Source organism: Pholcus phalangioides, unplaced genomic scaffold (assembly GCF_987345545.1).
Source record: "Pholcus phalangioides strain wild (caught in Gottingen) unplaced genomic scaffold, Ppha-v1.0 ptg000012l_1, whole genome shotgun sequence".
In the NCBI taxonomy this organism is placed as follows: Eukaryota; Metazoa; Arthropoda; class Arachnida; order Araneae; family Pholcidae; genus Pholcus; species Pholcus phalangioides.
In genome coordinates, this window is record NW_028301605.1 from 12,708,246 (window position 1) to 12,735,859 (window position 27,614).

Consider the following 27,614-nt stretch of genomic DNA (forward strand, 5'->3'; position numbering starts at 1 on the left):
ATATATATATATATAAGAAACATTTTCAGCATGAACAGGCTGCCAAATTTTATTAAGGTCATAGATTTAGATGGTAGCCTGTATGAAAAGTCAAAGCCATGTCTGGAGACTAGGTAATGCGATATCGCAAGAGCTTTTTCATGTAATAGGGACAGGATCACTTTTTTATGATTAATATCAATAGCAGCAAAAAAAAACAGCATATTCAACATTTCTTTTCTTCCTTCTTTTTCTTCAAGTTGATGGCAATTTAATTGAAAATTAGCAATATAAATTCATAATCCGGAAGCCCTGAAGGCAAAAATGTAGCATTGCCAGGCTAAATCCAGAAAGTTGGCAGTTCTGTATAAATATCACGAATTCCCGCTGAATGAATGAATTTATTTAATACCATTTTCATTATTCTGAAAACTTTTGATACTGATTAATCCCATGATGAACAGAATGTATCTGGTAAGCATGGATTCTTTTTTTTTATATCCAGAATGGCCTGGGATGATCGACAAATTACTTTTTAAAAATAAAACAGTGGAGACACATTATTCATATCTCTCAATATGTGGAAATTTTTTTATAGCGATCCAGAGAATTCTGAATATCTCTAGCAAATTTAACAATGTCGCATTTGGAAAATTTTCTCAGATCACAATCCCATAACTAGTAGCTTTGGAGAATGAGAATTAGGAAGGCTCGTGTGGATCCAAATCCTGTACAAAAAAAAGGGATTTTCAAAAAACAAAGTAGGAATTTCCTCCTTTTGAAAAACATATCACACTAGCCATCACAATCATCGCCATACAGTGGGTTAAATTACATCTATGCCACAACACTCAAATTAAATCCTGCCAACCAAAAAAAAACCCACCATCAGAACTATAAAAAGTGAACATAGATTTAGCAGGAAATATGGCCATTCAAAGTACAAGTCATCTCACTGATTTGACTTGAGGGGCTGGGGCCGATGCTGGCTGCTTGTGACCACCCCTGCAAAAAAGAAAATTTTCTCTTCCTTTGATGCCCTGACGAAAATTTAAATTATGCTTGTGACATCATTTTGGGGGAGAAAAATAATCAGCTGCCTTTTTAGCAGTTGTTTGATAGGCTCAAAAACAATGCTCCTAAAATTTCATCATTATCTCCAAGAAGTGTTCATTAACAGGCTCTGATGAGTGAAATTAGAGCGGATCATTCACTTTTGCCTCACCAACATCATTGAAACCAACAGATTTTGTCATGACAAATTTGTAAGCTAATTTTTATGATTAAAAATCAAACGAAGCCAAATTTTCAAAACTAATCTTTAAAAATTGAATAACGACAACGTGTAAAGCGAGGTATACCTGTACAGCGAAATCTCTCTGAAAGAACCACCCTATGTCCCTCAGAAAACCAGCTTTTCGAGGAAATGGCAACCTTAATTTAGGCGGATTAATGTGTAGGGGAGAGGAAAAATTCTAGACCAGTAAAATTGGCCCTATTTGGAGGTAGACTTCCAGAGAGGTTTCGCTGAATTTACTACAACTAATACATTTGCATCCAACTAATTTTACAGGGGGAGAAAAAAAAATAAGAACACATTCTAAATAAATTCTCAGATACAGAGAAACTGATAATTTCATCCACTTCCTACTTGCATTAATCACCAAATTTATCATCATTCTATGGGCAAACAAAATAGAATACAATTCCGGGTAATGCACATGTTTTACACAGTTCTTCCAAGTACCCATGAACACAACAACTCAGCCGATGTTGGTCTGATATGTGATCTATTCGCTATGATTTTCCAAAATCTGAAAAATTCACCCATAAAATTAAAATGACAATTGCGACAATCCCCAAAAACATGGGGGGGTCAGGAAACACATACACAAGATTCAAATTTTGAATTCAAGTCACAAATCCCGTAACAGCGAGAAAAAAAACGTTTTCAAGTGGAAGCTGAATGAATCACTAGTTTTTTCCCCAAAAACAAAAAGTCCACGGTTTGAGGCCTCGCTCATTCACGCGCTTTCACACGAACACACACGCACGTACACAAAAGGTCACCTTACACAATTATACAAATACTTCAGCTTTATACAATGATAATAAAGGGGGAAAAAAATGGGAAAAATTACACATAAAAACTATCAATGTGTGTGAAACAAATGAGGGGTGATTTAAAAAAAAATGATTAAAAACTCAAAACGATTGCACACGTAACTAAGTTTAACAGACATTCTGCAATCATGTTTACATGAAACGAAAAAAAAAAATGTTTGAACTGTACAACATGTTAATGCACAAAAAAAAAAATTAAAATGTACATTTTTTTCACACCCTGATGGTTTTGAAATTTTTTTTTGATGAACTAATACGAAAAAAAAAAAGAAAAGGGGAAAAAAAGCATGCAACATGACACAATGATAAAGTAAAACATAAATTACATTGATGCAATAATGCAAAAATTACTACAGCACAAATTTTTTTTCATTTTTTTTCCATTTGTTCAAGTTCATATAGCTAACTGTTATACGATAGGGAACGAGAGAGAGGATGAATATATTTTTATCATTTTCCTTTCACAAAATATTTCAACCTCAGTATTATTTCACGGATAGGATCTCATGTACGAGATCACACACACATGTATTTATATATATAAAGTTTCCGCAAAATTTCAAAGAAGTCTCATGATGGTACTAAGTTTTGGATGTTTTTTAAGGGAATTTTTTTTTTTTTAATGACGAAGACAAACTGGGCCTAAAAAAAAAAAAAAAAAATCAGTGATTGGTTTTGAAAAGGGGGGAAAATCTAATCACTGGTAAAATTATTTTTAAAAAAATGGCAATAAATGAGGTTTCCTGTGAAACTAGGAAAAAATAGAAGAGAAAAAATTGGGCTGTCAACACATGGCCATTTTACAATGCATTGATAAATGCAATGTCAACATACACATATTTAAAATGTGAGTTCTATGAAAATACACACAGCGCACAAATAGTAATAATCTATTTGATGCGCATATTTGTTGAACATGACTACAGAAGGAGGAACTGAAAAATATTTTTTTTTAAAATCCCCAAATTTAAATAAATGAAGACAGCCCTTAATGAAAAGCAAAAAAAAAAAAAAAAAAAAAAAAAAAATGGTTCCAAGAAATGGAAAAAAAAGTATTATATTTCGCCCTTTTTTAACAAAAGGCATATTAATTAGGTCCACCTATAGGGATCCATATGGGCCTGATTATAGGTAGAGGTGCTCGTTGACAAATGAGCTGCTGCCACAGTGGCGGCAGTATGGCTGTGAGCCTGGGTATAGTTAGCAGCTAGGACACCAGCGTGGGCAAAGCTAGGAAGAGAATACTGGGCATATGTCATTGCCAATGAAGTAGCATGGGGATTAGAGAGTGGATGCGACAAAGCGAGAGAAGTGGAGAACGACGGCAACGGTGCGACGTTCGAGCCCGACGTGGAAGAGGAAGATGCCGGAACCGTCATGCCAGAGGGGCTGGAGCTGAGATCCTGTGCAGCGGGTGATGAGGCAGTAGATGCTGGGGTCGAGCAACCAGACGGTGGTGTAGGCTGGGAACGATTCATAGGTTGCTGCTGTGAGGATGCACCTTGCTGCTGCTGCTGCGCCTGCTGTTGTTGTGCTTGCTGCTGCTGCTGTGCCTGTTGTTGCTGCTGTGCCTGCTGCTGGGCCTGTTGTTGCTGCGCTTGCTGCTGCTGCTGGGCCTGTTGTTGTGCTTGTTGCTGCTGCTGCGCCTGTTGTTGTTGTTGTGCTTGCTGCTGATGTTGTTGGATAATGCTGAAAGAGTCTGCAGGACTGTTGCGGTTTTCTTCTTCTGCTCTAGCCTTGGCTTGATTCTGGGCTTCGAGATTTTGCTGGTTGGATAGAAAGTTTCTTCATGAGAAAAGAAAAATATTGTATGCACATCTTTTAACAATAATAAACAAGTCAGTTAATTGATAAAAATTCCAAAGACTTAAAAAGTGGAAACTAAAAATTTCAGTTTGCTACCATGAATTTCTGAATTACTTTTTACGAATATGATTTTCGAAAGAAAATGAAATCACCATCTCAATGGTTTAACTTTTCAAAACATTAGCCCAGATCCTCAAACTTTTTGTCATATTATACCCATCTGTTTTTCTTAAATGTTATAAATCTGCACAATTTTTGAGAGTAATAAAATAGGGTAGACTTTGAAACCAAATAACTGATGGACAACACTTGTGAAGACAATAATGTTCAATATCTTATTGGAAAGGTGAAGATTCAAAGTTTCTAGTCAAAATAATAAAAATAGACAGGAAAAAGACACTAAAAATGCCTAAAATAGGCACTAAAAAGCATTTATAATCAATGGTAAAAAGAAAAAGTAACTGAAAGCCATGATATTGAGGGTTGCAAAATTGGTTAAAATCCTGGCTGCATTCACTCAATCAGTTACTTTTCAGTAATAGATTATAATAACTGTGTGCATTATTAGTCAATTTAATTTGATATTATCCCATGCCAAAGAAAAGTGTTCGGATCCATCAAGGTTAATTTGGAGTTTGATTCAATTGAATACTTGATATGTATAGCTTATAGAAAACAAGCAAAAAAGTTCTAGCTGAAATCAAAGAATTATAAAAAAATCATAACATTTTCAAATGGAATTATTTGAAAAAAACATTTTTATGATAAAATTTTATCAAAATTTTTGAATATTGAGCTTTGTATTCAGTTGGTCAGCATCAATTTTAAAAAATCTATAAAATTCTGGACATGATTTTTGCGTATCTGAAATAACCTTTCATGATTGTTTGCAGTTTATCTATGGTATTAAAAAAAATCAAAATAACATGGGCTCTAGTGCTAAAGCCCTGTCAGCTCTCATCCCATCCTGTTGTAGCTAATGATGTCAACAGATGGGCAATTGGGTTAGTCACTGGTCAGCTATTCAACTTCAATGCTATGCAACACATGTGAAGCAACAAACTTCTAATTTATCCTCAGCTTTTCTTACACTATACATGGGTTGCTTTTGTCTAGAACTCACATTCTTGACGTGAATTCAACTGTATTTTGATTGCTATCTGTAAACTACGTGTAGAGATGAAGTTTTGTCACTCCTATACCTAAAACCAATTTCCCATCTCTCAGGCAGTTATGCCTATTTGTGTCTAAATAGAGATGGGAGAAGGAAGGTATTCTGATGAGAATTAATACTAAGTGTTGAAGATTTTAGAAATATATATAGATATTAGATAAAACTTCAAAAAATATATAAGTTTTATCTAAGAAATATCTAATTCTACAGAAAATGGCCTCTAAAATTCATGAAAAACATAAAACATAGAAATAGGCATTTATAGCAGCCAAATCTCAAAAAAAGACATTTTCACCAAAAAAAAGTTTAAATATAGGCAAAAAAATACATTTATGGCATTTTGTCAGCTTCCGGGGCCCCTAATCATAAGAGTTTGATCTCAAAATGGTGCCACAGAATACCACAATAGTGTTGCAAACATGAAGTACAGAAACTTGTGCCACAACACTCCAACCCCTGTTCTGGTGCATTGATTTTCTGACGGCAAGAGTTCTGTGCCCCGCCCCCAAAGCAGAATGTTTTGCTTTGTTCTGCACAGAGTCCTCGGCTAACTGGAAATGTTCTGCAGTAAAAATCGCTATAATAGTGTTTTCTATACCTTTCTTAAAATTCTTCCAGATTTCGGCATATTATGCTCTGGGGTCTGTGGCATTCATTCATTGTATCATACTCAGACATAAAAAATCGGTATAGTTTTGGACCCCGGCCTGCTAATACCCTTATGTTAGGTGTAATTGGAGCTTAGCAAGTTATACAAAAATGTAGCAAAATAAAATCAATAAAGAGCATTTGATAAAAATCACCGCACCTGGCAGTCCAGTGGTTAGGGAGCTAGCCTCTGACTGCAGGTCTGCGTTTGAATCCCGGTTCGGGCATGGATGTCTGCCATTATTTATATTTCCTGTACAGATCTTACAAATTTCTTGGGAATATGCAATGATTACGTTATTTTGAAATTTAAAAAAATTTAAATTAAAAAATAAATGTCATGTCCAAAATTGGCAATTTTTTTATTTTTCGTCAAAATAAGATAAAATATGACTAGTAAATTGTTTTTGAAACATTGAAAATGATTTGGGAGGATACAGCAATGGGGTGCACAACCTTTTCTGTCTGCGGGCCAGATATGCATATTTTGCTGCTCGCAAGGCAAAAACTTGTATAGACAAGTATATATATATATATATAGAGGTGACTACAAGACCCTATTTTACAGGACATTCTCTTTTGGCAATCCAAACCTTTTCATAAAATGTCTTTCGTTCTTTTCCCTGTATTTTCAATGATGCATGCTTAAATTTTTATTCTTTACTGAAATCAAGAATTAATATTATTTTAATAAACTTTTGATTATATGATAATTATGACTATCATAATTATATAAATATATTATATGACTTGGCCACCTCGTTGGGCAATTTGCCTAGGCGTTCGTATTTATTATATAATGTATAACATACGCATCTTTTTGGTGAATTACATCTTAATCCATTGCGACTTGAAATAGTTCTAATAATACATACAGGGTGATTCAGAAAAAATGGGAAAAACTTTAAGGTGATAGTACACTCCAATACAAACAATTGTCATCAAAGAATGCATGGTCTCACATGAAACTCAAATGCTCAAGAGCGCTTCAAAACGGCGGCTCTGCAAATGTTAAAACTCCATTCCTGGTGAAATTTATCAAGAGAAAAAACACCATGCATGCAAATGTAATCTGGGGAAAGAAGAAACTGTGCAAATCTCGTCAGTGAATAAAAACGTAGGCGCCAGCGACAGGATGGTTGCACGTTGGAATAACTTCACAACAGTTGCAACATAAGGGATAATGGTGCACTTTAATAATACTGAAAGAGCAGACATGTATGAATGAAATGCATGTTTGCGTAATGAATGTGTAAATGAAATGCATGTCTGCTTTTTCACTATTACTAAAGTGTGCCACATTATCCCGTACATTACAACTGCCTGCTATACGTTAGAGGACCCAGTCACTAACATATAGCAGGATAACGACCAGCCTTGTGGTGCCACACCTAACCTAATCTGGAAGCATGGCCGAGGACAGTGAGGGTGATTCTGATGGCGTGGAAGATTTAATGAAACGGGGGCGAGGGAAATCTACATATAAAGCTGAATATAGCATTTGCATAAGCAAGAAATTTGTATGAGCTTGAAACTGTTTTTCTAAAACTGAATAAAAAAAATATATCAGGCTGATGCCAGAAGAGCATGATTATCATGTATGGCAAAGATGATGGAACGCACAACCAGTTTGTCGATTAAGTGCTGTTCTTCACAGAGAAACCTGTTTCATAGTAGAAAAATAAACCACGGGTAGGTCAAGAGCTATACAAATTTTACCATTAGCAACTAATCTGACAACAATCTGCAGACCCATCTGGCAACTAATTTACTCTTCGACCCGAAAATAGCACACACACACAGTTAATGCTTCTAATTTTTTCTCTAAAATTAAGAGAAAATCTTATTTTCAGCTAAACAAGGACAAATTTCTAAAAATTCCAGAGAGTGGGAAGGATAACAATTTTTGGAGTCTCCTACCTAAACCTGGAGTGTCTGAATAATCAATATTGACATGACATGAAAAAGATAAGTGCCATAATGTAGCATGATAATTCACTATATATATTTTCAGCAATTTATAATATAAACAAACCTGTATAATGTAAATCAGATTAGACGAAGAAAAAAGATTTATAATATTTTTCTTATCAAATAAAAAAGAAAGACAAAAATAGATCGGTTAAGATTTTATCCACTACAAAAACTCAGCACTTACTGTTCTTCTATATTCCTCCATGGAATGCTCGTATTGCAATTTTGCTTCTAATTGTCTTTCTACATAAGGTTGCTTATCGTCATCTGACATACTCCGCCATCGCTCACCACCTACAACCATGAAACGTATACCAGTTTTACATACGTGATTCTTTTTTCAGTTTCAGTGGAAAACAATTATAACAACACCACTATGATAATAACCATGTCAATTAAAGTTTGCTTCGACACATTTCCATGTAGAAATGATGGAAGAAAAAAAAAATTATCCAGGACTAGACAAACCCCAGATTGCGACTCAAAAATTGGTATTAGTACCTAAAATTTTTTCTTATATAGTTACTAAATTGTAGGCTGAGAGTAGTGAATTGCCCTGAAAAAGTCAAAAGAAAAATTATTTTAGATCTTTTCCCCTTCGGGTAAAATTTTTTTTGGCACCAAAAAAATTAAATTGTTCTGGTGCCTAGATTTTTTTTTTATGATTTATCCAGCCTTGGCTTATTCTGAAATACAGGTAGGAATTCAAATACAGTGAAAATCCTATACAATGATATTACTCTAGTCCTGATGCAGTTTGCAGTGACGATATTCCATCAGTAACAGTGTTTCTTCCCAAAGTGGGAAATATCGCCTCCTGGTGGGAGATGGAATGCGGGGTGGGAAGTGACAAAGTCCATTTCAGAACAGTTTTGGAACAGCAAAATATAGGATTCGGAGCAGATATTTATACATTGGAGCAGCAACATTAACAAGAATATGTTCGTTAATCCTCACCCCTTTTCAAAATAAAACAACTGCACTGTTTTGTTATCAAACATCTTTTCACCAGCTTGTTTTTTGTTTTTGTTGTTTCAGGCTTTTGACACCTTTGTTTGAAAGAGCGGCTGCGAAATTTTTTTGCACCAGTCTATTTAAGATGATTCTTGCTTACTGAGGTTGCTGTCTGGAACAGCAGCACTTCAAATGGGCTAAAAAAAATTTTTTATACTTGGAAAGAAATTGTTGCAAAATGGGAGAGAATTTCCCAAGAATCAACATGATGTTTGGTGATTCAGCACTCATTATTTGGCGAGATTGGCAATCTGACTCGTTATTTGGCGATTTAACAAAATTATCGTTATTCGCCAAAGTTTCTAAATTAGTATTGGTAATTCGGCGGACATGCTCTTTTTACTCCGGGAATGAAATTCGTTTTCACGAAACATCGGGATTTGTCACAATAACGATTGACTACAGTAATTTCTACTGCTTCCGGTGGAGACTTTAAAAAAAAAAAAAATGGGAACTGACTCATATTTGCGCTTTAAAGCTGAAAGACAATTGCAAACCATCTTCAGTTGCATGATCACAGATATTATCTGGGTTTCAAGATGGAGGGGCTGATAGTTTAAGAGAGTACAGCGGAATAAAACACACACTTCTCGGAAAGAATCGTTTCCCGGCAAGAAGGAACAAAAGTTTTTTGGCGCCTTTCGAAAATTCCGGGCATGCTGAAGCAAAATTTGCTATTTTGGCTATTTGGAGCAGAAAAATACAAAGATATACTATTCGAGCAGGATAGCGCAAGATGTTAATTTTTGTGCAGTGTGGCACAGAGTTCCCACCCGTCACTGTATAAATACACAGTATTTCATCCATGATAATAACTTTCATTTTGATCCTTTGTCCAAGAAAAAGTTCAATGCTCCAGGGGCAATGTAATTTTTTTTCCCCACCACAATTATGGTAAATTTATCTAACCATATTATTTCATTAGCTTCTCACCCGTTCAATCTCCCCGGCCCCAAAACAGAATGTTTTGCATTGCTATGCAATAAGCCCCGGGCTGACTGTAATGTTCTTATGGTAAAAACTTCCATATATAATAGTATTTTCTACACAAAAGAGTTCTGTATTCTTCAAACTCTTCCCAAAATTGTTCTGCCATGTATGTCACAATTTTTAGGTATATTCTGCTTTCTGTCTCACTTCTTTGCAAAGGAATTAGAAGGCCAGAGAAAAAATTTTACAAACTCGAAAATGCAGGCTGTATATATCAATATTTCAGTAGATATTTTCTCAGGTGGGCAATACAACAGAAATTATGGTAATTAAGAATTCAGGATTTCTCTGTACTTGTCTAAAATGAAACAAAATAGATTAATTACTTACCCAATTTAGCCATAGCTGCCACACCACCTTCTGGCTCTTTTCCAGCCATTTCCTTGCGAAAGTCTGCCATGAAAATCATGAAAGCAGTTCCTGGCCTTTTAGGTTTATTAGCATCACGAGCTGGCTTGTATATCTGCATCTAAAGTTAAGTCAAGAATACATGTGAATGAATATTCAAGCCATCACATTCATTCAAATTCAACTAAAAAGCTCTATTTTGTATTCAATAACTATGTATTGTCTCTGTACGTATAAATCAGGGTTGGCAGGTTTTTGACGGTTTAAACTGTCGCACCAAAAACCTCAAATATTGCTTTTTGATTTTTAAAATTCCTATTGGAAATGCACATGTTAATTGTGTGTAATGTTTAAAATGACAATGTTAAACAAAGAATAAATACTTAATGATTGTAAAATAATTTTCTACTCCATACAGAATTATTTTGGACAATATGTATATTTCACCAGAAAAAAAATTTATAATTTGAATAAAGCATAGCATAAAAGCTGAAGTGAAAACTATGGAGATTCGATATTCAATTTAAATTGATTCTTTACCTTCCGAAATTTCTTCAACTGCTTCTATATGTGTATAGATATAAACACCTGCTGTACTCTTTTTATAACAGATCAGTGTTTAAAAAACTCTTTTACACCATATATGTATAATGTTAATTTCAGTTATTAAATTACCTAGATAATCATTGAGAGAGATACTTAAAGCAATGTCCTTATTGTGCATAATGTTAGTATTTTGATTACTAGATATATTATAAGTTGTAGGACGGAAATGTCCTTTAGTTTGGAAGCGTTCTTGTTGTATATGATGCTTAAGAAACTCCAGCAGCTTATTCTTTTAGTGCAAAAGTAAGAATATCAAAATTTGACAATGATACGGTATATTTACTAGCATTTATGTGACTGCAATCGTTGGTCTTCCAATTGAAGCTGTATCTGAGCATGCAAAACAATGCTTTGGGTATAAAGTATTGCCAACTCTGCTTTGATTAAAAACACTCTTTGAAACTTTGGATTTTAAACAACCAAACCAAACTATTTTTAAGTGAGAATAAACGAGTTTAATTATTGTATTAACAGATGTTATATGAGAATTTTTATATGAACTAAAACTTTGGGCAGATCACAGAATTTATAATATCTAAATAGATATTCTATAACTCAGTAATTATAATTCAACATATAAAGCACTTTAATCTACATAAAAGTGTTTTATTATTTAACATATCAGGTTAAAAAAATATTCGACAACATTGACAATAAGTTATTAACTGTTTTAATACTGAGATAGTTTCTGAGGCCAAAAATCTAACACCGATGCCCTATCACACATATTTTGAATAAACAGCTCTATTTTGCTTACTAAATTGAACACAGGTAATCAGTAGGTAAAATAAATTATAAAATATAATTTTATATGTTCTAGACTTTGTATTGAAAAATTCAAAATTGCAAATTAAAATTTTTTGTTTTAATTATTGTAATAAATTGTTTGAAAATAGAATATTTTAATAAGCAAAAAAGTAAGTTTTGCATCATGTTATATACTTATGTTCAAAACATTATTCAACAGCATTCATTTAGGTTTTTGACAAATTATACCAGTTTTTGACACTTTTCATGTAAAAAAAAACCCAATCCTGGTATAACTGTTTTTCTTTTTAAACAGCCAAATTTTCCAAATGCCAAGCATAATGAAATATTACACATATATTTTTCTTCCAGTTTATATTTGTATCCTTTGACAAGAACCTTATTGTATGCAAAGTGTAAACTACATGAATCTTTATTAAATGTGGTACTGCACTGAAAAAAATATATTTCACAATATAAAAATAACTATATTCTAAATTACAACATATAGTAGCTATCATTGGTTTTGGATATTTTTTTAGTAAAGTCTGAATTTCAGAAGAAGTAGTAGGTTCAATCAGGTTCCAATGATTGAAAAAAAACATTATCTATGAGACTATGTTCTGTTCAAGACAGGTTTCACCGTATATTAACACTGTTTAGGGCAGATTCTGAGTACTGTATTCACTTGAGCAAAGAACAAGGTTCTCATTCAATTTCCACAGCTTCAAAAATCTAGGTTGTCTGAAGATCATGAGCAAAGGATTAGTTGCATAATTTTTTTTAAATGTCTAGAGACAGCTCACACTGCAATTATATTACAACCATTTAACCATATATGCACTTTGTACACATTCCAATGTGGAATTTCTAACGAATTGGTACGAATGCATGTTCTGTGTCTATGGCAAGGCCATAGCATGCTTTCTTGGAATCCTGGGGCACCCCCTGAAAGATTTTATGACAAACACATAGGGGACCCCCCATTTTGCTCGAGGCAAGGTTGCCCCAGTCTAATTACAGGCCTGCTATGTGTCCCTAACATAATGTTGTCAGAGGTGAGCTTGTTTCTTGTTCTTGCTGGTACAGCCATATTTTTTCGTCTATTTTTTGAAGTGAAAATAGTAAATGCTTGAATATCCACATGATCATGGTGAAGTATCATACTGTAGGTCTGTGTGCTCTCTGCAGGAAGACTTTTTCAAATGGGAGACAGGCTCTCATCTGTGACTCGAGGTTGGAAAACTGCAGAAAACTAACTTCAACTAACCATCATAGCGTCGTCAATCAGGTTCGAACTTAGATCCTTGTGGTTAGAGTAAAGCACGATACCCACAGGATGGCCCAGTTGCAATTTTAGCTCGCTGCTGGGCCAATCTTTAGAGGTGCATCACGTGGCATTTCAAATGCACACAACAGATCAGAGGACAAGTGAAAGTTAAAAAAAGAGGAAGGTCTGTGTATATAGACGAAAGATGATTAATCACAAAAATGTGTGTTTGCCTTAATACATGAATTTTATGTTTTTGTATGGGAATTGCCAAAATAAGGACTAGCATTAATAAATCTAGTTTTCTTTATTTTAATCTCTAAAAATCATATTCCGTCTTATACATGAGATCGCTCTAAATACGAGTAAATATGGTATATTTTTTCACCAAAACCGGAAAAAAATAGCTGCTCCTCCCTCGCAGAACAATGAATTTAACTTCAAAATACAATCACCAGCTACCATTTAAATGTTGAGTGCAACCTGAAACATTTTTTTATTCCTCACAATGTAGTTCAAAATGGTTTTTCATTCTGCTGATGTGACCCAGAAAACCAAAAAGCTTGGACACGCTTGTTTTCGATCCATACATAGTCTAACTTCAGTACCTTTTAGAAGCACAGGGAAGACAGAGTTGACAAGGTTTTGGACAGAAGGGTTTTTACCGTACTGTCCAAAGCCTCCAAATCAAATAATAAACTTTATACTATACAAATTATATTATGTTATTAATTACACTAAATATAAAATTTTGAAATTCGAAACAATATGTAAAAAGATTGTACAACTGATATCAGGCTATCAAGCTATGGGATTGCATTCAAAACTGAACTGTCTTGAGGTTAAACAATTAGATTTATTGAAACGTGAAAGATACAAGAATAGGATAAAAATTTAATCACATGAAAATTAGAAAAATGCAACAGATATGACTACAGAATGAAATTAAACGTATGTAATAATCAAACACTAATAATCAAGCTCAGCTGGGCCTCTCAACATTCGATAACACATAACTGATTTAGCTGCCCTATCTGTGCCAAGGTGATTTCTAAGATTACAAAATTTAAAAACATTCTTTCAATTTATGCATAACTTGTGGGACATGAAAAAAAAAAAATGTGTTAGGACAGTCTTTTGTTAAGCTGCCTTCTTCCAGTGTTTTTCTGACTGATGTGATAGGATTGTATATATAGCTTGAATTTATTTAGTGAAATATTAGGTTCTAGCCTCATAAGAGAAACAATTTAAATTTAACAACAATTTTTTGGGATCTCAAAGTCTTATCATATAGGCATAATCTGTGTTTGTGAAATTGTGTTCTGTGGCCTCATTTTGTTCAGGTATTTTCCTTTATTTAAAATTAGTATTTGAAATTAAAAATGAAGAATTTAAAATAGTAAGTTAACTTAAAAATTAAAAAAAAAAAAAAAACCATTCAGAAAGTCAAAATAGAACAATTTGCATTGAATAAACACTACACCATTGATATATTTTACATCATTATAATGTTAATCTTATCAAAAAAATAATATTTATGTTGAGTTTCATAATAATGCAGTAATTATAACTGACTATGCATATTTGGTATCTTCAGTATAATACAGAAAAATATTCTGACAGATTCGGCGGGGTTTCGGACAAGCCACTGTCCTAAATACAGTAGCTGATTCACAAATGAGAAATAAGATGCGAAGTAGGAATAACATTTATAACAAACTAAAAAATTGAAAACCGCGTTTATTTAAATAGTTATATGATCCCATGTATCCTGTCCAAAACCCCAACCCTGATTCAAGATTGTGAGATGTCAAATATAGGTAAGTAAGGGATCAAAGATCAGGCAATGGGGGGAAAGTCCGGATATTATATTTCTTTCAATATCACAGAAGACTCATTTCTTTTAGGCCGGGATTACAATATAAAAGTTTTAGAAAAAATTTCTAATAAAACTTGAAAAATGCACCCAATAAGTGTATTAAATACATTTGAACTAATGTGAACAATACTATTATCCGTTGTTTTATTTCAAGTTTTGTAAAACATCTTTTATCAGACTTTTATAGTGCATAGCTGCCAACTTTTGAAAATGAAAATTCGGGAGATTTTCGCGCAAACCCGTATTTTATCCTAAAACCACTCCCTAATAAATACAATAGGGATTTTCCAAACATAAAAGTTAAAGCGTAGGGAATAAAATCCCTACTCAAAAACTGAAGTTAAATTAAAATAGGGATTTTACACACATGGAAGTTAAACCCTTGGGAATAAAATTCCTACGCAAAAAACAAGTGAAATTGGAGGTCAAAACTTCAATGATGTAAAAATAAATATTGTGTTCAATCAGAAACACTGTGAACAAACATTCTGCGCGAATGACCCCAAAATCATTGGAAGATGAAGGAAAATACCGTCAATTTTTGAAGAACACTGACTTTTTGTGACACTTGCTTGTTTTTTTTTTCATTTCACATGAGTGATGATGTCACTCTTTCCACCATGACCTATATCCGTAACACAACTTGTACAAAAAGGGAAAGTCGGCCCTCTTCTGGAACGTTTGATGAAAGGAAATTCATTGGAATAAGTATCTTTAAAATTGATTAAATATATTTTTGCTCATCAGTATTCATGCTTTGTTATATCGCACGTACATAACTTCAACAAAAGAATTTTTGACCATATGAGCGTCACTATAATCTTCAATTATTATCCAGGACTATTGGCTGCTAAGCCATTCCCCTGCACGATAAGACAAACAACTTTCTTGTTACCATCAGAGGGTTTGTAAAACTTCCTTAAAAAGGGTATTTCCCCATTTACGACGTGTGACATCATTTCGAAAGGGGAAAAAAAAGAGGCTTCATGCCCCACAAGAAATTTCTTAGGGATTGTTTTCATAAGCGGGGATTTTTTTTTAATGAAGTAGGAAATTTTTTAGGGACAATTATGGATTTTTGTGATTTTCGTAAAAATTCGGGAGATTTAAGAACTTTTTGGGAGGTCGAGCGATGAAGCTAAAATTCGGGAGACTTGGCAGCTATGATAGTGTAATGCCTGCCTTAAAAAGAGATGATACAAAAAATATGTCAGCATCTTTACATTTCCTCGACACGAGAAATCTACAATCATGGGTCGCAAGAGTTTAAGAGGAAAATATTTCTAGATAACTACAGAAAATTACATTGAATTAATGCGCACAAATGGTTGGTTTTTTTTAATAAAGAAGCTTATTATATCATAGTTTTATGATACACAAGCATACCAATCACATTCATTCAACAATAATTATAATAAATTTCATAACATTTTATAAGTCGCAAGACCTTCATAAAGCAGATTACAAAAATAAAATGCCCAATATTACAATAAGAAATCATACTAACTTCGCGTTGGTAACGTTCCTTGTCACGAGCAGCAGAATCGAAAAACGGTTCTTTTTGCTCATCTGTCATGGAATTCCATTTCGCGGCGCATTCTTTGCCAAACTCGCCGATCTATTGAAAGACGAATAATCAAATCAAAATCAGCAAACAGAAAACATGAATAACTTGCAGAAATATCTTAGTTAAAATATAGGATTCTCCTCGCTCCCAGCGAGCTTTTCAAGTTACCTACCGAGTCCATAGGAGCGACTCTAAACAAGAACACCAGGCTTTTTCCCTCTTCCCCACCTAGACACCTGGGGTTCTTTCCACATATATATACACATTTCTGGAACATTAACACATTCACTACCACCATCTCCAAAGCAAATGCTTTGTCCTCAGCTAACTGAAAATGTGTGTGTGTTCTGCAGTAAAAATTCTCATAACTGTTTTCCCCACACAGATGAATTATTTTTCCTACATTTTTTCAGAACTTTCTGCAGCAACACTACTTGTTCTGTGATGTACGTCACAGTTTTGGGTATGTCCTGCTTTGCTCTCTAACCCTTTCAGTGGTATGCCCAAAAATGTTTTGGGACTTTTGCGCAGAGTTAAACAAAACCAATGTGGCTGAGTTATAAAGTGTAACGAAACGCGAGTGTAAATAGAATCCCAGTGAACGCTCATTGAAAATAATGAACTGTATTTTCTGAGTATGAAGAGGATTTCACAAAATTATGTAAAGTAGAAAATCGATTAAAAACATGAAATGCAATTGAATGTTTGTTAAACTTATCACTAAACATATGGGGGGGGGGGGGGTCATTGTTATGAAATTGCCATAAATCCTGTCAGCAGTTTAGGCAAAATATATTGGATAGAGTTTTTAGTCATTTTCTATTTATAGTCATATGTCTGACATGTTAGTTCTATTTTCAGTTCTATTTAGATTTCTACAAATCTATTTTAGATTTTTTAAAATTTGCGTGAACTAGAGATGTGAGGTCAGAATATTCTCCCGGATGTAAAAATTATGGAATAATTGGGAAATGTTTTTCTTTTAAATAATTGAAATATAAATCAGTTTTCATTGCCTGAAACATTTACAACAAAACAATTTTTGGTATAATCACCCCCAATGACAACTTCTAATTCGAGAATATTCTCTAGGTCATGATGAGAGGTTTTAAAAGTTTGGTTACGAAATTTTAGAAACCTTTAAATTAAGGCCGGGATTACACTATAAAATTTTGATAAAAGATCTTTTATAAAACTAAAAATACAACCAATAAGCGCATCGGTGACATTCGAGCAAGTACAACCGGTGATATTTATGAGTGGTTACCGGTGAGTTTTATCAAAGAGCTTTTACAAAACTTTTATAGTGTAATACCAGCCTAAAACCTTAAAAAATATTTTTAAAATTAGATAAATTTTCAGAAATAAGTTCAAAACAAAAGAAATTAAACCAAAAGTTTATTGATAAGCTGGGTTTATTGGAAGCTATTCTTATACAGTCACCTTCATTCTAAGATACAGAACTGTTGTTTTCTTCAATGCACATACGTTTAAATTCTGTACCACTCACATCTCTTTAAAAGTTATGCAATTCAGCTCTTGTTGGCTTAATTTTTTTGCTTTCAAACTCTAATATTGTGGTATAAAAACTTCAATATTCCCATCTTCTTGACAGGAAGAGAGACAGGGACAGAATATTCTCTCAAAGGACTACTATTATAAATTACTTATATTCCTTAATGTTCTTATCGAAAATAATTATTCTCAAGTTATTTATCAAGATTATTTATTATAATACATGTTATTATATATATTCTTGATAATACTCTCTAGAAAGATTTCGAAATCTGAAGAATATCCTCACCGAAGAGAATATTCTTGAATATTATCTGGAAGGACTATTATTGACTTCAGAATAGGCCTAATTATTTTCTATAAGAATATTCCCCAGTAATTTATAATAGTCCTTCCAGAGAATATCCTCAAGGATATTATATGTAACTGTATTGTATAAATAACAGGAGAATATTCTCATCAAGAATAAGAAAAGAATATTCTTAAGTTATTTATAATAGTAGTCCTACCTGAGAATATTCTCGAATATTGTCCTTGATAAGATTATTCGAGAAAATTTGACATCTCAAGTGTGAACAAAACTTTTTTTTCCTTGAGAGGGAAGAAAGGTATTTTCTTCCTTAAGAAAATGTCTTTCTTCTAACTATTTTTAAGCCTATTTTTTAAATTATATAAAATAACTACCTTAAAACAAAAATGTACAGTTAAGTGTCTATATATGGAACAGCAGCCTCACTTGGGACGATTTCAGACGTTTTGTTTTAATATGTTGGTAGCCATGACAGTTGTTGCAAGTAGTTACAGGTCATCACGTTTGCTGTTGTATTAACATTTCGTGATAGTTTCAGTAGAGTAGAACGTGTTTCAGTTGAGAAAAGTTTACCCATATGTTTTTCTGAAATTTTTTTTTTTTTTTAAAATGAACTATACTAGGGTTTGTACCACAATTATATTTCGACACACTGGGTTTCTATAACTTACAGCAATATTTCTCTCATATAAAAGGTTTCATCTTTTTTTGTCCCCCCTAATTGTACAGCAGAGCTTGAGTATAAAAAAAAAAAAAAAAATCAGTTTGTCAAAACTTGGAACACTATCCCATGTAAAGCATTGTTATAAAGTTAGAAAATGCATTGCCATGTTTTTGAATGTTTATACATGACCTACCACATGTAAAGTGTAATCAGATTCCTTGATGTAAACAACCCCCCCCCCCTTTTTTTGCTACTTCAGATAGACAGTCTGTCTACAAGAACTTACTGTCTATTTACAAGAACTTACATGAACAAAATAGACCTGTTCTTGTTTCCTGATGTTGATAACATTGATGAAGTTTCAATAAATGAGATAAAAGAATTATGAAACCTCTTAAGACCTGACATCAATGGAAGTAAAAAAAAAAAAAAAAAAAAAAAAATACAAAAACGTGAATACTTTTTTTTAGCAGCTATTGTGTTGCCTTAAATAACAACAATGGATCTAAGACACTTGATAAAAACATTCTTTTCTTGATTGAGTTTAATGTCCTTTTTTAAAATATACAATTGAAAACTATTTTCAATCTATAGCATATTTTAATTTAGAAACTTCTATTATTTCTGAAAAGCACGTCTCACATAACCAGTTTTGAAATAACATGTAAAACGTTTACGTAAAATATGTCTTTTTCTTGGCACTAGGTAACTAGAAGGCAGATTTTGATCCTAAAATGGGATAACAATCTGTTACAGTCCAGAAATCTGGCTGGACTGCAACATTAATCAAGCTGCAGTAATGGTTCATCAAAAGACTTTGCTTTACTAGAGTACCCATCATGCTCTATCAAAACAAAAGCAAACTATAAAATCGGCTGTACACCCCGCCTATAAAATTGACCAAACAAATAATAGAAATAAATTTTGAAAAAATAATACTGAAGGAAAAAAAAAAAAAATGTTCAGGGTACCAGTGCTTGTCCAAGTTCAAAATGAGCTACTAAAATAGATGGAAGATGTTGTGTGAACCATAAATATGAAGTTAGTGCTGAAATAGGCAAAATGCCATGTGGGATCCCGTAACATGGCTAGAGTCAAATTTATTTTAAGTAGTTAAGTATTCATTTTAAGTAGACTCAAATTTATATCAAGTTTTAAGAGTGTCCTTAAGATTTTTTTTTTGGATCTTCTGGTTGACAATTTTTGATAATTTTCTATTAATTTTTTAACGAGTACTATAAGAATGATCCAGAATAAAATTCAGGAGTGAACTAAATTTTTTGGAACCAAGCATGCTTCCCAACAAAAAAAAATCCTAAATAATCTTTTGCTTCTGACTTGGAGCTCTTTTCCCACATTGGTAGACAAGCTGACACGACTTCTGAAGATTTTGCTGGAAAAAGTATGCAAGACTTCAATTTTGCAAGTCTACATATTTTTCCTAGCAAATACATTTAAAATCACTGCAGGTTTTCAGTGATGTTTTTCTCGCTACGGGTTATTTTATAATTTCGCTGACAATTCACAATATGTTTGACAAGAATTTATGATCAAGTTTTCCTATAATTTTTGTCGATCACATATGGTCACCCCTAATCAGAATGAAATAATAACCTCATGCACAGTATTTGATTATATCTGATATTTAATTTTTTCATCAGAAAAAGGTCTTGAACACAAGTGGTAATAATGACAAAATTATGCAGAATGTGTAGTAGGTTTGACTATCTCTTTAAGACCCATTCATTATTTTGAATTTTCAAAATGTTTTTGCATTTTTGATACTCAAAATGTTTTCTGTTATAATTTTTTTGTACAGGAAGAAAATATAATTCACTACAAATTTCTTCAGCCAAGATGATGCAAAGTATATCCATCTTCACACACAAGTTTTCCCAGAATTTTATTGCTAAAATTTATGTAATAAAATCACTTTTCCCAGAGGAAGTTTCTCCTGGAAGCCATATTAAAAAAAACCCTGAAAGTGTTCAACTTTAAATTCTGCGATAAAAGCCAGCACCAGAAAAAGTTCATATTCACCATATTTCTAACTCAAAACTTACACAATCCTTTAAGTGAGGGGCTTGACTCCCAGAGATCTCAAAAGAAAAATTCTACTGTGAGAAAAGGCAACTCACACATTTGTGGCACCAGGGTCTGAAAGGATAAACAATGTTCCCAGCAAAATCTGCTTGCTCATTTCCAGATCAAAACTTCGGAAGAAATAAATATAATTGAAAATCTTAATATTTTAGACCTTTTTTTGCCTTTCAGAATTTACCCCCAACTTTTGCCAAATATTTCACATTTTCCCTGACTATTTTTAATTTCTCGGATTTTCGACTTTCCAGGTCACTGGGAACCCTGATACATCAATTTATTACCATATTATAAAACAGCTTGGCAAATTGAGAAAATATTTAGGCCCCAGCCAGATTTCTCAAGAGCCAAGCATAGTTAGTTCTCAATAAAAATTATCCCGAATAGCATTTATTCAATTTCTTGCCAGACCCCTTTACCCATGTTGGGAGAAGTGCTGCCATGAAGGAATAATTTGTGTCACTCTGATTAACCAATTACACATAAAATTTTAAGCGCTCATTCCAATTTTCTAGTTGCAAATGTCAACTTGATGCCTGGGGATATGTCAAGACCTGCTCTTAAAATAAATCACAGAAAATAAAAATCAAAAATTTCAATATATCAACAACTCCAGGAGAACCTCAGTTATTGAGACATCTGCGAGAAATACAAATTCAAAAGATACAAAACTTCTAAGTTATCTGGAAAAATTTATTTATTGGGCTGAATTAATCATAAAAACAAATATAAGCTAAAAGCCATTCTATTCTGAAACCAGTCACCTGGACAAAAACTTCTAAAAGCTAAATCTTTAACCCCTAGACTGCAGAAATCTCTCAAAACGCCTGCATAAAAAACCCTTTTTTCAGTTATATTTTGTGATAGATGGCACTCAAACTCATGTATTGCAAATACAATGCGAAACTTGTTTAATAAAAACAATGCATAGTGAAACCTGTTTTCGGCTGAATCAAAAATTAGACCCTTCATTGATTAATGCTTGTGCATCTTTATAAAATAGGGACCTGTCTGAAATGGAATATTATTTTAATTTTGACGTTTCGTACAGGTTCCATTGCATAACGTCATTTTAAGAACTCCAAGTTAAAAAGAAATTCAGATCATCACAGGATGATTGAGCAGGCTACTACCCATTATATGTAGATGATGGGAACACTACGAGGTTTAAAAAAAAAATGCTGCGAGTACCCAGATAACCAGTTAAAGAAGATTGGCCTTCTCAAATGAAATTTGCACAATACATATTTAGTAAGAATTATTTTAATCAATACAAAAAAAAAAAATCTGTACGCTGATATTACCTTGGGTATTTCTCGTCCACTCCTTTTCAACTCTTCCCGGTACCATTGGGTGAAATGAATATATGCTGTTGTAGCCCGTTTCGGGGGAGGAATACCATCCTTATTTAACTTGTACTTCTTCTTCGATTTCCCTCCTCCGGTATGATGGTGGTGTCCGCCGCCATGGGCACCATGATGGTGTACATTAATGGCATTACCAGTATTTGCACTACTGCTCGTGGAGCCTATGGCGCCACCATACGAATAGTAAGCGTTACTGTTACCTAAGGAGGTCCCCAGACTTCCTGCTGAATATCCCTGATTAACTGAGTTCACAGAGAGGTTTAGTGCAGCAGGAAGTGCTGGGATTTGTGCCATAGCTGAATGCAGAGAAGAACTGTTCGCCGCATTCACAGCTGCAGCATGCTGAGCCATCGCCTGCTGATAGTCGTATTCTGTAGACAAAGACATGTTCTGATGGCGAAAAGGTAATCCATCTGCAAAAAATTGAAAATCACATAAACCAAACTGAAATTTGTGCATACTATTTCACAAATAAAAAAAATAACCCATAAGTTATAGCACAAGGATTGCTTGCATCCTGGAATCGCGGGGGCCCAGTCAAGAAATAATAATGTCGTTTGCGTGCAGTATGGTCTGTCTTGTAACTATCCTTGGTTCAATGTGCACCCCCCCCCAATACTGGAAAATATGTGAGAATCCCATCTTTTTTTTAAAACCTTTATACATCCTCTCCACCACCTTAAAGACATGTTGGTGAGCAAAACCTTCTTTGGCCCAGACAGATGTAATGTCAATCAAAAGAATAAAGGAGCCTTTCACATTGCAGGTTGTTGTGCAACTTGGCAAATCAAAGAAAAATCTAGGCGCAAGCCAAATTTCTCAAAAGTAAAACGTTCCCCCCAAAAAAAAAGACATAAAATGATTTGTTTCAATCTTTTTTAAACTCAATGAACATCTTTTTTTTTATGTTGGCAGACATGCATTCTAAAAATTTTGTATTTCCCTCAAACTTGAATTTAGCAAGGGACGATTCTCATTGTACCCACTCACTGATGAGCGGCCTAGGTTTTCTGAATACTGTTCAACAGTGGTAAAAAGAAATGTACAGAATATTCAGTCTCATTCTCTTCACGTTCTCCTAAAGTGATCCTTTCACTTTTCCTGGGGTTAGTTCATCCTGGATTAACGTATGCTACAGTATAAGGTTTTTTGAGACCATACCTACAGAAGAACATAGACTTGGTTGAGGGGCTTGCAGAGAAGAGCTATGCGTGCTCTTGCTCGCATACAAAGCTTGAGCTATGAAAAGAGACTTGATTTCTTGAATATGTTTACACTGGAGGAATGCAGGATACGATTGAGGTGTTCAAAGTTTTCAACCAGATGAATAGGATGAGACACGAGTTACTAATACATTGTTAATCGAGAAGTATGATGAAAGTAGTGGGGTAAAATCTATACCTATCCACATTCAGATACAAGACCCATAATTTTTTTTCCCTATTAGGCAGTGTATTATTTTATTATTGGTTTTTATTACTCTTTTTTCGAATTGCTGTAATTTTTTTTATTGCTCTTATCGTTAGGTAGCTGTATTTTTCACATCCGTATTTTTTTTTCAGTCACCTTGTTGGGCATTTTGCCTGTTGTGTCCTTTGTATTTGTACGAGTGACATTAAATGCAAATACCAAATTTTCAGTCATCCTAAGGAAAAAATAAACATTTTAGCACTTGCTATAGATAGGATAGTTCATCTCCAACTGCTGCTGGCCGGTGCCATTCCAGTGATGCCGATTATTAAGGTTGAAAGAATGCTGCAATTTCAATCACTAGCACAAGTGATTCTGATTTTATTTATTTTTGCCATGAACTCTTATTTTTCGAAAAATTTATACCGTTTCAAAAGAATTTTTATAACTCCAAAATGGTTTCCAAAACCTTTCGTAACAAAAACCTATAATGAACCAATCGAAACCTCTCCCCATGATACCAAGATAATATATTCTGAGAATACTCTCCAATTAAAAAGTTATCATTACGGGGTGGTTATGCCAAAAACTCGTTTCAGACAGTGAACACTGAATTATACTTCATAATATAAAACAAAAAAAATATTTGAATTTAAAAAAAGAAAAATATCCGATTATTCTTCAATTTTTACATCCAGGAGAATATTTCTTATCTCTCATCTCTAACAAGGACAATGTTAATGGATAGAAGTTGCTACGAAATATTTTATTTTGTTTTTATTTAGCAAATCAAGATTTAAAAAAAAAAACCCGGACCATGAGTTTCTCTAATGCCAATCTATGTTAGACTTGAATGTAATTTTCATCAGAGGCCTCTCCAAGCACCTTTAAAAAAAACAAGGGCTTTAAAAATCTGGGAAAGGGGCAAAAATTAATCCCAGCTGTTATTTCTTGGGAGCTAAATGTTTATTTTCAACAGAAAAGATTCAAACAAATTTTTATTGGACTTTTTGGAGATTTTTTAATAGACCAATAATTACCCAAGGATATAAATTTGGAAAGCTTTGCCTCATCGCCCCAGACTCCAATTCAATAATCACCTGTATGAAGTTTTAAGTGCCAATATAAATTTTCTGTCTTGGTGAAATGGTACCAAGGATTTGACAAAACATGGTAGAAATAACCATGAAAAATATTTGGGTGTATTGATTCAAAGAAGGGAAAGAGTGAATGATGTTTAAAATTAAAGTCTTTCTTAATTCATATTTTTCAAATTGATAATCATGTTAAATGCGAGTTCATGGACCATATCTAGCAACTCTTCAGCCATGGGTTCAGCATTCATGTTCTGTGTGGTAGGGAAAAAAAAAAAGATTTAGACACCAGCCAAATTTCGTAAGAACCAAGCATTGATTTTTTCCCCCAAATAAAAACCAGTCCTATAAATTGTTTTTTAATTAGGGACTTAATGACCTCGTTCTATATCGGAAGACACTGTCATAAAATCATAAAAATTTAAGACGTCTCCCGCAGGACAAGGCTTGACAAATGAAACAAATCCAAGTGCCAGCCAAATTTCTTTGGGGCCAAGAATGATTTCAATTTCAGGAAAAACAGTCCTATAAACAGCTAGGCCTATTTTAAAACTTTTACAGGATTTTATACTCTTTTCCTATGTCAAAAGACTTTCTGAAACTGGGCAAACGTGTCATTCATTCATGGACCAGGGCTGGACAAATGGCAAAAAAATCTAGGTTGCAAATAAATTTTACTCGGGTAAAAAAGTCAGAAATAATGCTTCTGACTTTTCCAGGGATGGTGACCTTCTTTCATGTTGACAGATACGCCGCTTCGAATTCCAAACATTTTGTGCTGCTCTCAGCCTGTGATTTAGTAACTACACGAAGAAAATATTCAGTGCCAACAAATTTTTTTAGTCGCCATGGCAACCTCAGATTTATCCAGTCCTTATTTAGTAATCATGCTTTAGGTGTCCATACCCACCTTATAGCCCCTTATTCATACCCTTTTACAGCCCAGAAAATCTTATCGTTAAAAAATCGTACCTAGAAAATTTCATCTGTCAAGCCCTGCCCTAGAGCCTGATAAATTGACAAAAACTTATGGTACCATCCAAATTCATTAGGAGCCAAAAATACCATTTTCACAACCTTTTTTCAGACTCTGTGACCCCCTTTAAAAATCTGTACACAAACACCGAAATTTTTATTCAAAAAGACAAATGTATCTCAGCTGCTTCAGTTTGAACAATTTGACAGGTTTGCAAAAAAGATGGCACTTATTGCTGCGATTGACCACAAAGGATTTGACATTATCATTTAAGGCAAACTTAAGTGATTTTTCAGCGAATTTATAGTGTAAAACAAATGAAATTTTAGGTTAAATGTCCCGAGTATCCAGCTGGAGCCCCCCTTTAACCTCTCTTTGTGATACAGCGATGAAAACACTATTTTCTTAAAATCCATTTTTACAATTTTTCCTCGAGGATATTCACCTCAAATATTTTTTTTTATCGACTAATAAATGACAGTGATAACTATCACAAGTTTTTTTTTCATAGAAATTTCAAGCTACCAAAAATTAATCAATTAAATTAGTTCACAACCTTGACTGACCTGACTTTAAAAATAGAAGGGTAAAAAACCTCAAAATATGTCGCTCATATCTCATTTTATTAATATTTACGTCAATTAAAACAAAAAAAATAAAAATTCTTAAAATTAATAGAAAATGGGTTTGAAATCAAATCCCCCCCTCCCACCATCCAAGTACAATAGTTAACGGTTCACGCGGCCGTTAGGCCTATTTAGCCATCCACCATGACTTCATATATACAAGCGCGCTCATGAGGATAGATGGGGCCGACTGGAATATACACAAAACACAAAAGTTGTAATCAAGGAATTAATTTCCCTTTAAACGAGCACACGTAATATCCGAACACATTGCATATCTATAATTTTTTTTTTAATATTTTATCATTATATATAGGATTCATAATTTTTTTAAAGATAGCATGCGCCGTTAAACATCAAACAACCAACTAACTATCCGGCGTAAATAATATCCGTTATAAAAAATGCAAAAAAAGAAACATACACAAAACTTCAAGGTCATCCAATGAAAAATTTCACATAAATTCGGGTTTTCTTTTGTTTCCAGCGCCTAGGGTTAACGAGATATTTCTCACGAATCGACTATCTCCGAGAGAAGAAAAAAAAAAAAAAGTTGAGATGACTGGAAGTATCGCAGGCGATCCCGCAACAATTGATTATTTGAACAATTAAAACGAAAAACAACAATACTGCCAAGAAAAAACAACAACGACCCCCACCCTAATTAACGGACGGAGATTTCCCCCTTCTCCCATTGTTTCATAACGCGAACAGCATCCATGAGCGCGGGAAGGGGAAAGAGAAAAAAAAAAAAGGTTATTCTTCCTCTCCGCCACTGTGCGAATGTCAAAAAAATTTTCCTCTACAAACTGCACATGTGTGCCCAACACAACGACGCTAAACAATCGCAGACGACATTTCGTTTTAATGACATTCGTTCGTTAATTTCAAGCGATCGACATGCTCGGAGATAATTTTTTTGCCTTCGGATCGGCGATGGCTTTCTCATGCAAATGAATGCGCAGCTAACTTAACACAGCAAGCCACAAACCGTGCCATAACTCATAACAAAATGGCGGGAAAGGACACAGGCTTTAAATTTTAGATATTCGGCAATTAAAACGCTTTTAAAACCGTTTAAAAACGCCGATCGGCTACGGGATCGGCAACGATCGGTTACATAGAGAAACGACGAAGACATTACAAAGGATTTTACTCACCCATAATTTCAGTTTATGGATTCAAAAAATTATGTTTTTAATTTTACGCCAATGGATGCTACATACGACAAAGCGACGCTGTTGGTACTACATCTACAGTGTTGGATTTTGTACTCTCGAAACCGATTCTTTTCTCTTTTTTTTTTTTGACTGCGTGTGGAGGGGGAAAGACGGAAGGGGGGATTTTCATAATTTTTCATAAGCGCACCCTCGAGCTAAAAGACTTTTTATTTTAAAAATACATTTTCTTGTTTTGAAAGAAATTT

At 33.8% G+C, this 27,614-nt stretch overlaps 1 protein-coding gene across 2 annotated transcripts; it reads right to left on the minus strand.

The window, feature by feature from the left end:
* Positions 1-27,484, minus strand: LOC149079603 (uncharacterized). 2 transcript variants are annotated; one of them, XM_089240212.1, is made up of 6 exons: positions 27,349-27,484; positions 22,020-22,495; positions 16,067-16,177; positions 10,040-10,178; positions 7,890-7,999; positions 1-3,869 (listed from the first exon to the last, which is right to left on the minus strand). In XM_089240212.1, the coding sequence occupies exons 1-6, from the start codon at positions 27,350-27,352 to the stop codon at positions 3,195-3,197; spliced, it is 1,515 nt and encodes a 504-aa protein (XP_089096338.1). In that variant the 5' UTR covers positions 27,353-27,484; the 3' UTR covers positions 1-3,194. The 2 variants fall into 2 exon arrangements, with proteins under 2 accessions (XP_089096338.1, XP_089096339.1); XM_089240213.1 differs by lacking the exon at positions 27,349-27,484 and adding an exon at positions 26,613-27,126 and having other exon boundaries at positions 236-3,869.
* Positions 27,485-27,614: the final 130 nt, after the last annotated feature.